The sequence below is a fragment of the Molothrus ater genome, chromosome 4, assembly GCF_012460135.2.
Source record: "Molothrus ater isolate BHLD 08-10-18 breed brown headed cowbird chromosome 4, BPBGC_Mater_1.1, whole genome shotgun sequence".
NCBI classification, from domain to species: Eukaryota; Metazoa; Chordata; class Aves; order Passeriformes; family Icteridae; genus Molothrus; species Molothrus ater.
The window spans coordinates 19,044,284-19,060,854 of NC_050481.2; the positions used below are offsets into that span (position 1 = coordinate 19,044,284).

General features: G+C 43.9%; 1 protein-coding gene across 3 annotated transcripts in view; it reads left to right on the forward strand.

Moving 5' to 3' along the window:
• The window catches only part of HERC3 (HECT and RLD domain containing E3 ubiquitin protein ligase 3), a 44,037-nt gene that overhangs the window by 11,366 nt on the left and 16,100 nt on the right, over positions 1–16,571 (forward strand). For 2 of the 3 annotated variants that reach the window (XM_036382083.2, XM_054514529.1), the window contains 9 exons: positions 7,271–7,430; positions 9,059–9,135; positions 9,731–9,952; positions 11,928–12,019; positions 12,885–13,015; positions 13,669–13,829; positions 14,338–14,414; positions 15,182–15,306; positions 15,845–15,904. In XM_036382083.2, the coding sequence (XP_036237976.1) occupies positions 7,271–7,430; positions 9,059–9,135; positions 9,731–9,952; positions 11,928–12,019; positions 12,885–13,015; positions 13,669–13,829; positions 14,338–14,414; positions 15,182–15,306; positions 15,845–15,904 (1,105 nt within the window). The remainder of the gene's footprint in view (positions 1–7,270; positions 7,431–9,058; positions 9,136–9,730; positions 9,953–11,927; positions 12,020–12,884; positions 13,016–13,668; positions 13,830–14,337; positions 14,415–15,181; positions 15,307–15,844; positions 15,905–16,571) is intronic. The other variant, XR_008508300.1, reaches the window with a different exon arrangement.

A 16,571-nucleotide genomic window follows, 5' to 3' on the forward strand; every position in this document is an offset into this window, starting at 1 on the left:
CCTGGGCCTGCCACGAGTGAGGCTCTCAAATGTCACAGCTTTGCAGTGTGTAGTACCAGCCCATCAAATCTGGCATCTAGGCACCCATTGCCCTAATTCCCCCTTACACTTCTGGTATTCATCCTCATATTATGCCAAGGTTTAGTGCATCCTGCCCACCTTGGACTTGCTGCCTTGGAGCCGTGGGGTTTGCTGGGGTGCACATCTTGGACCTTGGGGTGTCTCAGTAGTCATGGACCAGCCACAGCTTCTGTGCTGCCTGCCAGTGGCCAGCAGGCCTGGCTGAATGACCACCTTTGCAGCTCTCTGCCATAACCTGAGGAGGAAAATGGGTCTCTTTGGGTTTTCTGAATATAAGTTTTCCCTGTGTTTCTGTAGCGACTCATGGTGGTTTATTTCTTTGGAAGAACTGTCCTTACTACTTTACCTCCAGGGTCTGAAGGTGGATTCATCCCTCAGCTGATGCTTGCCAGACTGGAGCCCTCTGTGCCTGAGCAGCCCTTTCCAGGAGCCTGCTCCAGCTGTCTGTGCCCATGCCAGTCTGCATCCTACAGCTCCTCAGAGAGGCTGTGTCCTCTAGACAAAAGGCAGCAAAGTGGGGAGGGCTTTCTGTCTTTGCCTGAGGAAGGGCTTTTCTTTCTCAGGGTAGGTGTCTGCTCACAGCTCTGAGGGGGAGTAGCTGGCAAAGTATATGTGATGTGACACCCTGGGATGTCACGGTGGTGTCTCACTTCTTGCTCTTTCATTCCTGCCTTGACATGGCCAGAAACAGCCTTAGAAAGCGAAGGCAGTGTTAATAACTGAGCCAGCCTCTCTCAGATTTTAAGAATGTAAGTAGCCATGCTAAATAAATGAGTGAGCAGTACCACATGTATCATGCAGGCAAACCATCAAGAATCCACCTGGATGAAAGGGGACTGCAGAATCTTTTGTTGCTTGGAACTTCTCAGCCTTGACCTATGGACTGTGTTGCCACTGCTGTGATCAGCCATGTGCTGGGGGAGTGTCACCTGCTTTGGTTTGTCCTCTGTCCTTTGCTATCTTCCCCCCACACTTATTTTTTGTTCAGTGAGTCTACTCTCTGTTTACATTTCCTCCCTTGTAGCCAAATTACCAGTCTTATCAGCTTCAGTGCTGCTGCTGTCTGTCTCTGATCAGGCTTTTCTTCCTACTGCTCTGCTTTCTCCTGCCAGCATAGCACCATTCACCAAGTTCAGGAAAGGAAGAACTCAAGATTTGCAAACTGGACTTGTAAAACCCAGCCTTCTTGACGGATATGGTAAACTTAAGGTGTTGAAAGTCAGAGGATGTCACATTTTGATGTAAGCATTGCTTGCTCCATACTTCAGAGTTTTTGCCCCATGCTAAGAGAGATTTGAGCATGAGGTGTGCAGCTGTATTTAGGTGAGAGGAGGCAGGTAGTGAGGAAAGCTGTCATATGGTGGGGATGTGGGCTCCCCATGGGCTTTGCTCTTGTAGTCTGGTGCTGTGCAGGTGCAGAGCACAGCGTTTCTCACACCCTTGTGTGCAACAGTGTCACATAATCCGAGCACAAGATGGAACAAGCATGTAATGCCTTCTCAGAGACGCTGTGCAAAGAGCAGGGCTGGTGTCAGGCAGGGTGGTTCCAGCTGTCTACGTGTTGTGTGTCTCATCTGCCTGGCCATGCCATGTAGAGTCACCAAGGTGTGTTCTTGAAACTGTCCAAGAGCTCTGACCTCCTCCCTGTGCACCTCCCTCTGATTTTACTGCTGACAAACCACAGCCTGCAGAGGTGGTGTAGCCACAGGAGCAGTTTTAGCTGGCTGGGTTAGATTATGTTTTCAAAAAGCACATGACAGCTTTGCAAGGTTTGTGTTTAGTTTAAGTGGTTTATAGAGTCTGATTTCTTCGTTGTGCTCCAGGGCTCCAGATGTTTCCTGTGACAGCTGGAGTGTGGGATGCCTAGGTGGTCAGAGTTGAAAGTGAGCAGAGGGAAATCAGAGGGTCCTTCTGGGGAGCTTTAAGGGAGAGGGGAAGGGTCAAAAAGGCCTTGGCAAACACCATGATTTCCCCCTCCCCAGTTACCAGTTTCCAAGTAGCAGAATCACAGTTCCACTGGGGATGATGTTTTCTGGAAAAGCTGATGAGTGTACTTGTGCTGCTACTGGTTAAATAGCTGGTATTTTACTGCTATTTAACTGGTAAAAACTAGGACATGGAAGTTATGCTGACAGAAAAAGGAAAAACTTTTGTAAGGGAAGGAAGATGTCTTCTCTCTTAGTGCTCTTTCAGTTGCAAGCATTTTGATTGTTGCACATTGGTTTTCTCTTTTTTTCCAGTTTCTTTAAAGCACTTAGACATGTTTTAATGTTCAGCTGCTTCTATAGGACTGAAATCATGAAGCTCATCACAGCCTGGAAGTAGAGCTATGATATCCATATGCAGAAGCATCTTTGGGATGTGCCATTGGAGACTGGGTAGTCAGCTGAAATTTACTAATTAATGTATAAAGATCTTGTCAGGGCATTTGGTAGATCCACTGTTGCTTACTTGCTTTTTGTACAGTGGCTTAGTGAAATGGTGGTGACTGATCAGTTTGGACCATGATGTTTCTCTCATTTTCTTGTGGTGCTTGTTGAAGGCAGTAGCAGATTTTATAGAGTTTTTGGCTGTTGAATCATGCTTCCCTAGGTGCTAATGCTGTTAGTGTCACCTTGTTAGAGGGTTTAATGTGTTGGTGAAATTCATCTCAAAAGGAGAGAAGTCTGCTCCTTTCCTACAAGAATTAAGGCTTTTCAGTACTCAGAGAACAGAATGATTATACAGGTGAACTTTAGGTCACTCTTGGTGTCTGATTGAATATTCAGCTGCCTTGTGCATTGCAATATTGTATCTCACACTTCTGATTTTTAGATCTGGGTTGCACAATGCTCGTGCATCCTCACTGTGGATGTGGACTATATTAACAAACATGGCAGTGCAAAGAAATTGGCTCAGTGTCCCTGAGACTTGCAAGCTGCTAGCATTTAACCCAGAGGAACTTCTTACCTTAGCTTACCTGTTTCTCTGTTCCCTGTGTTTCTACTACCATCTCTTATCTGGGCAAGGTAGTAAGACATATTTTTGAGAATCTTTGAGCACTTTCCTTGCAGACACCAACAACAAAGAAGAGTAAATGCTCTGAGTTGCTTATTGTCAAGCTGGAGAGACAATGAAGAGTTTTGACCAGATGTCCAAGCAGACTGGAATCACTTGAAATGCTTCCAAGGCACAGCTTCTTCTGACCAAAATGCAGATTTTGCCACTGAAGGTGTAACCTCAGGGCTGGTGGTTTCTGTGTAGTTTCCAGGCAGCAGAAGCCATCTGGTGCTGTTCCTGTACATCCTGGTACACATATGGCTGAAGGATTTTGCCCCATCCTCTAGCAAAAGCCTGTCCTGTGAGCAGCTGGAAGCTATACATAGACAGGGTGTACCAACTCTCTGATAAAATTACTAGGAGTACAAAAGCTAATTAATCATTCATTGCCTGTGCATTCTAATTAGAGCAGTCTAAGTGAGTGCTTTGTGCTTCTAGCAGTTGCAGGCACTGAAGATCCTGTATAGCTTTCCAGAGATGTAGGGGCAAAGCATGGGCCCTGTTTTATAAATAGAGAAGCTATGGACTGATGGTGAGCTTGTCAGGGGTTTTCATTCTTGTCGCAGCCTTACTGCCATTCCCAAACCTTCAAGCTAAATGCACTGATTGTCAAAGTTGAGTTGTAGAAACATACTCCACTTATCCTCAGCTTTTGCTGGAGTGTCCTTGCAAAGGAAGAAAACACAAGAGCAGTCCTGTCACCATTCACAGATGGGCAGTCCTGAAGATTTTTGCCTCATTCTTTACTCCAGTGTATTTTATAAAAAGATCTAACAGGGTTAAAACCAGAAAAAGTCAAGCATTGGTATACCTGTTTCTGTTGAGATCCACAAGTTAAAGTGACAGAAGAGAGAAACCAAAACTGGAACTCCAGCAGATATGAAAAACTGATAAATGACTTCTAAGCATTGGTGCTGTTTTGAGACAGCTGACAGCTTCAGGAAGAAAAGATTATTTCAGTGTCTACTTCTTGGAACTTAGGAGTTTTTGTTTGTTTTTTGACGGTTTTATGAGGTGTTGAAACACTGTATTGCATAACTGCTTCAGCCCTTCCCTGTTGCTTTCAGGGTTTTGTTCTGCTTAGCTTTGTAGATAATTTTGCCTGTTAAGCCCCACCTGACTGGTTTTATTCACCAATTACACAAGACAGAAAGCCAAGAATAAACTTCACCTTTTGTACTCTTCATCTCAACGCAGTGATACATCTTCTCTAAGGAGTGAATAATGGTGTTGTGGTGCTTTGGAAGTTAAATGTATACCAACCACTAAAACACCTAATATTTTGATGTGAGGAAGGGATGGGAGGTCAGCAAAGAAGTAGTTGTCAGATAGATGTTTTTGGTATGTCATATAAGCTGAGAGATGGTACATTCAGTGATTTGGCAACTGACAGTGACCTGGGACCCTTGTTGGACTGCCTGGGCAGCCTGTGATCCCAGGAGAAGGCTGGCTTTTTTCCATCTCTGGAAAGAAACATGTCTGAGTGTATAAAACTTGAAACTATTTGGCATTTACATTTCTTCATGACTTTTCAGGCAAACTGCTATTGACAGGGTCTCAGGAATGTATTGTGGTAAGATGGGCCATACATCACCTTTCTAAAGGCAAAGAGCTTCACCTCCAAGGCAGGCATGGGTTTTTTTTGTCTGTGGTTATGCAGGTGAGACTGTTCTCTGTTCCAGTGGTGAGCAGTGCAGTCACTGAAGGCTTTCAGTGACACAGGGCAGCCTTTCAAAACGAGCTGGTATTTATTTGTCTCTTGGGATGGCACGTAGAGCAAGGTCACATTTGTGTTGCCAAATTAAACTTCAGATGGAGCCAAAGGGGACTGAAAGAACCTGGAATTTCTAGACCTATTGGGTGTCCTCTCAGTGTCCCAGTGTGTGAAGTCCTTGCCACAGCCACATACCTCAAGGTACTCTTTCCCTATTTGCTGTACTGCTGTGGTCAGAATCCTGCCTCCTCCAGCTCCTGATGCTAATCTTTGGTCCCTGGAGTCTTCTTTCACCTCCCCAAGGTACTTGAGTGATTCAGGGTCAGCTCCTGCAGGAAATAAGACTTACTGTGACAAACACTACTTTCCCAGGGAAGTGTTTTACATGGCTGCAGGCAGCAAAACAGTGTCTGCTGTGGGTGCCCCAGCATCCCATATTGTCCATGTTTGCTGTTTTGTCAGACTCATGATGCTCCCTGGAGTGTTTGGTGGTGTGCAGGGGGCAGCTTTGGGCTGGCTGGTGACTTTGGGACCACTTTTAGGAGCTGAGGTGCTCTGGCTAACAGACAAGTCTCAGCGCACCCTTCCAGCAGGAGTGAAGTGGTCCTCCTCATTTTCTCCTCATTTTCTCATGAAAACCATCATGGGGTTCATAAATCAAAGGGTTTTGCTTGGAGAAGTGGATGGCTTTGTCCTGCTCTCCTTTTGATGGTATGATCCTCTCCAGCAGCAGCTTTAGTTCTGGACCTTGAGGTTGCAGAAGCACCTGTGTGAACTCAGGTGGTGTGTTGGGCACAGTGCAGCAGGTAATGTTTGCCTTGCTGGGTGTCTGAGAGGAAGAGACCAGAGTCACATGTGCTGCTGGGACACCTTGTCTGCTGGCTGTCATTGACCTTGATCAGCCCTTACAGCTGCTGGTTGTTTAGAGCTCTCAGATAAAAATAGGTTCCCTCGTTTATATATATATATATTTATGTATATGTAAATGAACATGAACCAGACTGCCAAAGCAGTGCTATAGTTGGGTGCTTGTGGGCCCAAGTGGGAAGCTGTGTGTCTAAACTGAGTTACCACCCTCAAACCTGGCAGTGGGACTGGGTGAAATGAGTGCTGCTGCAAAGAGCTGCAGGGTGTTACTGGGTAGCAGGTCTCAAGCCCTCCTAAGATGTTTGTGTGCTTGTTACTTGTAAACTGCCCCTCTGTTGCCATGAAGTATTTTGAGTGAAATGAAGCCATTTCCTCAGCTAGAATATATAGTTAAATAGTTGTCACCTTTTTCTTCAAAAATATCCATTAGGGATTTTTCTCCTCATTTTCTCATTCCCGAACACAGTAGGCAAGCCCTCTTAGGGGTACCTTTTTCTACAGTCATTTAAGACATGTAGATTAATTGGTAAGCAGGTTTTGGTGCTAAGTGTGTTAATGATTTCTGGATGCCTGTAATGTGGGGTATCATTTTTATGGAATGACATGTAATGACCCTTTCCTCTCATGTCCCAGGCAAGTGGGATTTCACTAATACTGATCACTGCCTTGCAGCTTACAGGGTGAAATATTTCTTCGTCCACTTGGAAGACTTGTATTTGTTCAGGGAAAAAAAAGGAAAGCAACTTTGCTTCTTTCTGGCATGCAGGGAACTTTGCCATCAGTTGTGTGGTTTTATTGAAAAACAAGATGTTTTTTCGTGCCCCTTTGTAAAAATTGTGTAATGAGTAAGATTTGGTTAAAGATGTTTTTAGAGTAGTTCTTAAACCTGCTTCAGTTGCCTAACGTGCTGTAATGATGAAAAGTCAATTGTGGGTTGTCTTCCAGAGGACTTGAGTGATGATTTATTTAAAAATTTTTATTCCTTCCTCTCATTTTGCTTCTTTATATGGTACTTTTTTTAAATGAGTGTTTGACAGTGATAGTAATAGGTTGATAGGTTCAGACTTGTTCCAAGGTCAGCATGGAGGGTGTTGTAACACATACCCATCAAGCTATAAATCAAGGTGAGGTGAATGGGTTGTGGATGACATCCAGCTTTCTGGATGACTTATCTTCATTGGACATGAGAGCTGTGGAAGGTCAAATATGTTTTACAAGGTCTGCTATCTTCTCAGTGTTGGGTGATCCCTGAATCAAAACTGAGTGGTGTCAATTCTGGGATATCTGTTCCTGAATAAGCTGATAGGTTTTCCTGTGTGTCTGAGGCTGGCTGCCATTGTGCTTGAGGCATGTATACCTGCCTGCCTTCCGTGACCTTCAAACCAGGCTTTCAGAAGAGTTCAGCAATGACACATTTTCAGTAAACCTGATGCTTTTTCTCCTGTTTAAAAAGTAAATTGGGGATCAGGGCGCCCCCCTGAATGGCTTTGCGCGGGGGTTTGCGCAGCCCTGGTGTCCGTGTGGCTGGGCCGGGTGCTGTGAGCATCACGTTGTCCCTGTGTTCTGCAGAGCCGATCGGGGCGCTGGCCGGGCAGCACATCGTGCACGTGGCCTGTGGGGAGTCGCACAGCGTGGCCCTCAGCGACCAGGGCCAGCTCTTCTCCTGGGGCGCCGGCAGCGATGGGCAGCTGGGGCTCACCACCATAGAGGATGCAGTGACAGTGCCAAGGTAAGCCTTCAGCAGGGTCAGCTCTCCTCAGGGAAGCTCCTTGGAGGGTTGCTCAGCAAGGGTTGGTCATCAAGGGTTGTGGCGGAACCCAGGACTTTCCTCTGGCTGCCCTGGAGGACTCGAGACCCTGGCACGGAGTCAAAGACACCCATGCCTTCGATTTTAACCCATGGAAACAATCACCAACTTTGTATGAAGATGTACAAGCCACAAGAGTTTAAGTAGAATGTTCGTTAATTTGTCACAGTTTAAGTAGAATGATTGTTAATTTCTATGTGAAAAGGCAGAATTTTGGGGTTTTAGAATGGGAGTTCAGGAGGCAAGATGGAGGATTTGGGTGTGTCTTGTCCTTCCTCCTGTTTCTTCTTAGCCTCCATCTTCTGCTGTGATGGTGGCACTTTTGGATTGGTTTAGGGTAGAGGGGAACTGCCTAACATAGGTAATAGGTATTGGAAAATTATTGTAAATAAAGTACACGTAGTTTTTAGTATAAAAAGATAACACCGCCCTGATGGCAGTCAGTGTGCCTCAACTGACCTGCCAGACAGACCCTCAGCAGGTGAGAGAAAGAATGTTATAGATAAGAAAAAATAAACAACCTTGAGAGTGACAGCCAAGGAATCCCATCTTCTTCTTCTTCGGTCTCAGGGCTGGGAAAAAGAGACTTTCTAACACCTCGGGGTCATCTCGACACCAGAGACCTCGCCAGGGTTGCTCACTTTCTCTCAGTGTGGCAGGAATAGGGCCCTTCTCATGTTGGGATAAAGGTGATTCCTTCTCCTTGTCACTGCTGCTCCCTGAGCCCTGCAAGTCCTCAGGAGGTTTGGGCTGAACAGACCTTCTGCCCTGTGCTTAGCTTCCTCCATAAAAAATGCCACAGTGTTCTGCACAGAACAAGGAGGTGCATGAAGAGTATTTAAAAACAGAAATGCTGTTTGTACTTCAAGGTGTTTTATCATGCTGTGTTGACAGCAGATGCAGTCTCATTTGGTCTGCCGCTGCAGATCCAGTGCAAAGCAGAAGTTTGGAATGTCTCTCTAGGATGGCTGTCATTGTCAAAACAGAATTTAAAAGAAGAGTTTCAATGACAAAAGATTAATATTTGAGCTGAAGGGCTCCATGGGAAGACAGTCCTTAACTTGCATGTGGTTCTGATAAAACAGAGAGAGGCTCTCATAGCAATGCGTTAGTGCCATTTTAAAAATAACATTTTTGTGGAATAACTTGAACCTTTGACGTGCTATTTTCTGTACAAAGCACTGAAGAGGGTTTGGTGCTGTAACTCACCTGGATCTGCTAGGCCCATAACAGCATGAAAAATGTCAGTGCCTGAAAAAGAATAGTGAAAGAGACACCAAGAACCAGCTATTTTCACCATTTCCAGATGGTTGGATTCAGTGTTATAGCAGGAAATGTAGTTGAGTTACTAGTTGAGTGTCTAGAGGTCTCCACAGATTTGCATCTATTACATATGGATCTGTATTACCTTCAAGGCACTGTTCCTCAGTGTCAAACCCATGGATTTTGTGTGTATATAACACCAGGTATCTGAGTGGAAATGGTAATTTTTGTCTAAGGTGATACTGTATTTGTGGACACTTACTCTAAAATCATACTGTCATCTTTAGGTTGATAAAGAAATTGAACCAACAGACGATACTGCAGGTTTCCTGTGGAAATTGGCATTGCCTGGCTCTGGCAGCAGGTACTGTAACATCTGTTATTAATTACCAAAATTTGTGCTGTTATTTTGCACAGTGTCCAAGACTGCATATTTCTGCATAATAAATCAAGGACATCTCATATTCTGACTGCTTTTGGGCCAAATGGGATGCTATAAAATGGATCAGGTACCATGAATATTGAGGAAGAGCTTTGCCAATACTATGAAGAAAGAAAACATTACACACAGACCACCCACTGTCTCACTGGTGAATGATGGCAGGAATGCTTGAAAGCTTTCCATCTTGATTTAGAAAAATGTGTGTAATTAATTCCTTTGTGTTGAAATTTTCCTTGGCTGTTACTGTTTTATGTGAAATGAGGACTGTTTTTATTGCACTGTTTGTTACAGCAGTTGTATTTTGTGTTTTGCACTTAGTTGCTTGTGTGTTCATTTGCCTGGTGGCTTCAGGCCATGCTCTTTTTTTTTTTTTAGCAGAGAATGTCTCTCTTGATTTTGCTTTTTTTCTTTTCATCATGCGGCTTGGGTGGGAGCAAAGCCTCCAGAACTGTTTATTTTTAATTTTGGCAAACTTGCTTTTCTGTTGGCTAACTTTCTCTTTCTTTCCTTGTTTCAGATGGCCAGTTCTTCACATGGGGGCAGAACAGCTATGGTCAGCTGGGCTTGGGCAAAGAATGTCCCTCCCAAGCCAGTCCACAGCGAGTCAAGTCTCTAGATGGGATCCCTTTGGCTCAGGTTGCTGCAGGTGGAGCCCACAGTTTTGCCCTTTCTCTCTCAGGAGCTGTGTTTGGCTGGGGGAAGAACAGCTCAGGACAGCTGGGACTAAGTGATGAACGAGGTATGAAAATTCTGCTCCTAGGTGAGAGAAGGACAGACTCCTTTGCCTGGTGTCTCCTGTTGCATTGGCAGTGTGTTTTTACTGAGTGGGTCTGTAGCACTCAGCAGCTCCTCCTGGGATGAGATGGCAGAGAAAGTCTCTGTCTCTTCAGGCTTTTCATACCTAGTAGAAACAGAAACATGTTTTTTCCCCTTGTGGGTGTTCATTTAAGTGAGGAGGGTTAAAAAGGGAGGTCTTTCAAGTGTGACTGTCAACATGCAGATATCAAAGAAAGTGCTCATATTCTTCCTCCCTCTTCTCAAAAATATTTTGCCCATATTTTGTTTGTTTGAAGTTGGTTGGAGCAAAGGCTTTCCTTGCAGAACAGCAGGCTGAACCCATCTCCTCATTTCCCAACATGGTTTTGACTGGTGAGCAGCTATATGCTTCAAAATGATGGCAGCACTGAATATCTCAGTACTGTAAAATGTTGTCTAGTTTATTTGTTGCACAGTTTACCAGACACATAGGACCAATGGTAGTTTTCTAATCTGAAAAGCCCAGATCTCTTCTGCTTGTTGTTCACACACTCTTAACTTTTTGGAATAAAACAAGTGAATGGAAGGTTTTCTTTGGAGCTTCAAAACAGCCTCCTTATTGGTTTCTGCATAATTTCTGAGCAGATTTGAGTATCTAGGCAGGTTTCTGAGTGTAGATGTGATACCTAGCATGCACCTAGATACCTTGTACTGTCTGTAAAGTAGGGCTGATCTAATAGAAGAGCAGCAGTGTCCTTTCCATGTAAACTGGCAGATAAATGTTTCTAATTGAAACAAAGCTGCAGTTTACATATGAGAGGCTTACACTGACATGGGGCTAATCTTAAATGAACAGAATAGGCATCAGCTTGTGGGATGGTGCTGGCCAGGGATCATATTCTGCTTCCCCCTCAGTGCCTGGCATTGTAGTAAATATGTGGTATTTATGGTAAGTGAATCATGATAAGACAGTGTGAATTAGACTTGTCAAACATGAACAGCAAGGTCTGCAAACATGGGTATTCTGCAGCACTGTTATTATTAACAATTATGCTGTAGAGAGAAGTGTCATTCCTGTGAAAAGAAAGATCAGAGTGCTAAAATACAGAAAAAGATAAATCAAAAATATGCTCTCAATTCTAACCTCACAGAAGTGTGACTGTTTTTCTCTCACTACCCAGTAAAAAAGCAGCTTTCAAATCCTAAGGTGAGAATCTTAAGAAATTAGTAACTTCTATAGGTAGAAAACTGACTTTTTGTTGGTATGGAATAAGCAGCTGCTCCCCTTAATATCTAGTTGTTTTGGGATGCTTACTGCTCCTTGAAGTGCTTAGCTTTTATTTTTACTGTATTCATCCCTGGGAGACAGACTTTAAATGGTTAGGGGTGGCAGAGTGGAGGAGAAAAGCATCATTTAATGGTTGGTTGTGATTAACCTTTGCAAGCAGGAGGATCTTCTGCTTAAAGGATGACAAGAGAAGGAAAGCTGAGTATTTAAATACACATTGGGATTCAGCTTACCACGTGTCTTGCACAAGTGTCTCCCACGTGTCAGGGTTGTTCTATATGGAAAAACTCTAAATAAGGTTTTAGAAACAAATGTTTGCAGTCATCCCTGAGGAGTGTGAAGTGGAGCATGAAGCTGAAGGTGGGTGTATCTAGGCTGCACTCACCATGTCTCCCAAACAGCAAATGCATGTTGAATTTATACAAGGTAATCAACATGTGCACTCTTGCTCTGGACTACTTTGTTTGAGTCAGTCAAGCCTTTTAAGAATTCGAGGGGAAAAGCATCAGTGAAGTACTCAAGGCCATGTGGGGCCTTTTTCTCCACAGTTGTTAAAGGTTTCCCTTGTGCTCTTGGACCACATCTGAAAATCAGACTGGCAGTGCTTTTCTTGGACATGCAGGTTTGTGTTTGTGGAACAGCTGCTCTATTTCCTTTGGCTTCGTTGCAGACCGAGAGTCCCCGTGTCACGTGAAGCTGCTGCGCTCTCAGAAGGTTGTTTACATCAGCTGTGGAGAGGAGCACACTGCAGTCCTGACAAAGGTAAAGGTGCTGACCTGGGAACCCTGGCCACTGTCTCACCTGCCTGGTGGTTTCACAGTAGCTTTCTGTGTAGTGGTAGAAAAACACAGATAATTTACTGTATTCTTTCTGACCCCAGTAAAAGAAACTCAATGGAAAGTATAGCCTCATTATTTATTCTGAGTATCATTCCCAACACAGTCCTTTGCTGGTTTTGCAGGTGGTGGTGTTAATAATCCATGGCAGCAAATAGCAAAACTCGGGTGAATAACTTAAAAAGAATAGCTTTGGGAGGAAAAAAAAATAACCAAAGGGGTGAAAATAGCATTTTGTTGGAAAATAGAGTAATACTGTTCATTAGAGTAAGATGGAAGCTAAAATGAATGAGTGTTTAAATTTAACATTAGCAGTCACAACATTTACAAGAGGTTTTCAGTTCCAAACCTGCTGCTTCCTAGTGGTGTATAATTTAGTGGCCAGAGGACAGGGCTAGGGTTTGAAGGGGAGCAACTCAGTTCTTGCCTTGGCTCTCCCACTTTGTGGTTGTTGCTTCCTGTTTTGGAGCCTCGGTGTTTTCCACTGTAAAATGAATTAAACAACTGACTTTGGGATTCCTATGGGGAAAAATAACATTGTAGAGACCTAGTTCTGTAGGAGCTTCTCTAGTGCAGAGATAACCTGAAGATAATTCTGTTAGTTTCTGATGGGTGGCAAGGTTGCTTGTTTGAAAGCTGCGTTAGCAGAACCCAAGTTTCTTTTCTGAATCTTTTGAAAATCGCCATCAGTCTCTGCCTAAGCTTTGAGCTCATACTGAAACTGTAGTCAGAGAGATGCTGCTGGGCTCTGGGTCCCTAAATGGAGACTCTGCTGTTTGGTTTGCTAACAGAGTGGAGGGGTGTTCACCTTCGGTGCAGGTTCCTGCGGGCAGCTGGGCCACGACTCCATGAATGATGAGGTGAACCCCCGAAGAGTTCTCGAGCTCATGGGCAGTGAAGTGTCCCAGATTGCTTGTGGCAGGTGAGTCCTGTGTGCAGTCAGAAGCTTTTCCTTGGTGGAGGTTAATGCTGTATTGAATCATGCAGATAGGAGAAAATAGTCCTGCTTCTGCATTCTATGTATCAAAGCTAAAGGATTTTAAATCTTACTTTCCATGAGAATTTTAAGACCCTCTAAACTAGATGGTTTTTTAATTGGGGTTGTACCCTGCACTCTAACCTGTAAAAGATACCTTCCCAACTTAATAATTCAGCAAGACTGTAGAGCAGAAGCCCCTTTGGTCACAAGTTTCCAGGCTCTTTAATGAAAAGTGAGTTAGCAGCACTGGTGCTGTGTGGTTACCTTTCAGAATGTACAGGCTTAGCAAGTGACTAAGCTGATCCTGTGAGCCTGATACCAGCTGCGTGTCTGCACAGGCTGCTCTTTGTCCTTTCTACCTAAAGGGCTTCGTCCCACAAACTGGTGCCATCAGGTGGCAAAAACTGAGCATTGGTGCCCATGTAAAGGTGCTGCTTGGCACCAGCTTCTGGCCTAGGAAAAATGACAGTAAGTTCTAGGCTGCATTTGGTTTGGTTTTGGGTTTTTTTTTTTTTTGTTTGGTTTTGGTCTTTGGGTTTTTTTTCTTTTTAATTTATTGTTAAACAAGACCCAAACTCTGTGCCCATCTCTTACAGACATCACACTTTAGCCTTTGTGCCTTCTTCAGGAATGATCTATGCATTTGGCTGTGGAACAAGAGGCCAGCTGGGAACAGGGCACACTTGCAATGTGAAGTGTCCCTCTCCTGTCAAGGGTCACTGGGCAGCTCACAATGGGCAACTCTCAGGGAAACCTGGTATGTACTGTGCTCGATTTGAAATGGCAGATGAACATAAAAACTTCACCCATGGCTGTCTAAAGACATCTTAACATTGTTCTGTGAACTTTCTGGAAATGCCGAAAGAAAGCCATCCTATTGTCCCCAATGCACTGTGGTCATTTCTGGGTGACCTTTTGCTCTCTCTGTTAATGTGTGCTATTTCCCTTTCTCTTTTTATGGCAGAGCTCAGCATCTGGCAATCTTGAGACTTCATGAAATTGTACTGATACTTCACTAATACTGTTCCAAACACTTTGTTCTCTCTTTAAAGCCCCTATTGCAGTTTAAAAATGACAACTTTCCCCCTCCTGTGTACCTCTTATGAAAGTGCTACAGTGCTTGAGTTCCAGCTGATTTCAGCAGGGCCTTCAAAGGACCCCGGTGCTCCTTGTAGATGTACTGGCAGTGCAAATGGGAGGGGAGAAAGTATAAATAGGGTCTTGCATTCATCAGCCTCTAACACAGCTCTGTCTTTCTCAAACAGATGCCTGTAAATACCACATTGTTAAACATATCTTCTCTGGAGGAGACCAAACTTTTGTGCTTTGCTCCAAATACGAGGTAAACCAAATGGAAGTATCTTTTCAGGTCTTCTCCCCTGTCCCAGCATTCACAACACAGCTTTTGTTTTTGCTAAAATCTTCTGGAATGGAAGTATTTCTTTGGACTCCATTCTGCCTTACAAACCTTACCAGCTCTGACAGTTTTTACAGGGATTTCCAATTTCAGTGGCTGAAAGTTGCCCTTCTTTAGAGGCCCATCAAAGCCATTGGGAAGACACTGATTCCAGTTTAATCAGCTGGGAGGGGAATCCAGTCTTTGCAGATTGGAAGCAGGGGGCTGTTTTCCACTTGTAGCACTGGCTTTTGCATGGTTGGTGTGTAGGACCATCAGCCATATACAATGGGATTTTGTCAATCAGTGCTGGATGAAAGGCTGAATGCTGAATTGGTTTTTCTGCTTCTGTCTTCTTTTTTCTTTCGAGAAGTGTTTGGGATAAACTTTTGAGGCATGGAAATAGGTCTAAAATAACTGTACTAAGCCTATAGTTACATATGACAGTATTTATAAGGGCTTTGGTGCATCTAGGAAATGATATTTTGATTTTTTTATTTTCCTTTTTTAAAAATATATTTGAGGATCTTTTGTCCCCTCAATTTTTTCATACCTTCCCTTTTGGACTTCTTAGTAATGTCAAAAACTTCTAACCAAACCTTTTCAGAGACCACACTAAGGAAGCTATCAGTTATTTATTAAAACAGAGATTATGGATAGGAAGGAATTGTTTTACTGGCCTTGTCTTTGCTGAAATCTGTATCTTCTCACAGAATTCCTTGCCTGCTGATGATTTCCGGACCATAAATGAAACTCGTTACACCTGTTTAATAAATGATGAAACTATAGATGTCTGGAGGCAAAAGCTTTTAGAAAAGAACAGTTCTAATTCTGTCAAGTAGGTATTGTGGCACTGGACAAGCCTTTTGTTGAAAGTTCTATTGAAATAGTTTTGTTGGCTTCCGTGCCATGCTTTCACTTGAAATTTAGCAACCTTTTCAAGTGTGGTTCTTGGTCGTTTCCAAGGGGAGGAGTTGCCAGTCACAAGGCTGCCAGGTGAGAGCATCTGAGCAAAACCAGAGGAATTTGAGGCTGCCACAGCATTGCAGATGGTGGGTGGGAACTTGATTTTAAAGTTGTCCTGCATTGTGTGCTTAAAATTCATGAGAAGCAACAAGAACTTGTGAGCAGACTGATAAGTTCTTTCCCCAGTGTGCCTGCCATGAGAGGGGCAGAATAGGTGGAAGGGAGGCACTAATTCCTCCTTTCAAAGAGGGACCTTACATGATCCTGAATGAAGTCTTGCCCTCTGTGCCTCTGAAGGGGTTATCCTGACATTGTTTCCCATAAAAGGAAGGGAAGAGAGATGAAGATATTTACTGAGGCATCCATTCATAACCTATATCTGTTTTCTTTTCTCTTCCTGCTGCAATCAGTAATGTTGTTCAGATACTGTCCTCAGCTGCCTGCTGGAATGGAAGCTTCTTGGAGAAGAAGTAAGTGCCACATTTCCAGAGGTATGGCTTTCCCTTGATGCAGACTGGAATCCCTTTGCTTCACTCACTTCTGCAGTGGGATTTGATTTTTTGATCAGGCAGGAGATGAGGGCAGAGGATGTTCCCTAAAGGGGTGGGGTGGTCAGAGCTGGGTAAGGAAGGCAAGTGGTCTGAGAGAGTGCATGGTGAGTGTACTGTAAGTGGCACAGAGATCTTGGAGTTGCCACAACTGTTATTCTTCCTTATGAAGCAGATACCAGTGTCTTTAAAGAGAGGGATAGAAATCAGACATTAAGAGAAATGAGGGATGCCAGGTATCTGAATAGTCTCACCCAGCTGAGCTAGCTGGTGCATGTGAAAGTACACTTGCACACAGGCTGCTCTTGAAAATACATTGGGGCAACAAGGAAGTCCTTTCCTTTTAGGTGACATCACACATGGAAAGTTTTGTGGCCCTGCTTGCAAAAGGAGGAATTTCAAAGGGGTGTAACCCACAATAGGCTGTGACAAGGTTGTAAGACACGTAGCTGAGTCAAAGGCTGTGGGTTGGGAAGGCTTGTGTTGGCTGTGTCTGTAAATGTTGATGAGGTAACAGCATAAGATGAGGAGGAGGAGGAGAAATTTTTCTGGTGATGTGATGAGTAAATGACCTGTAACTAGGTGAAGA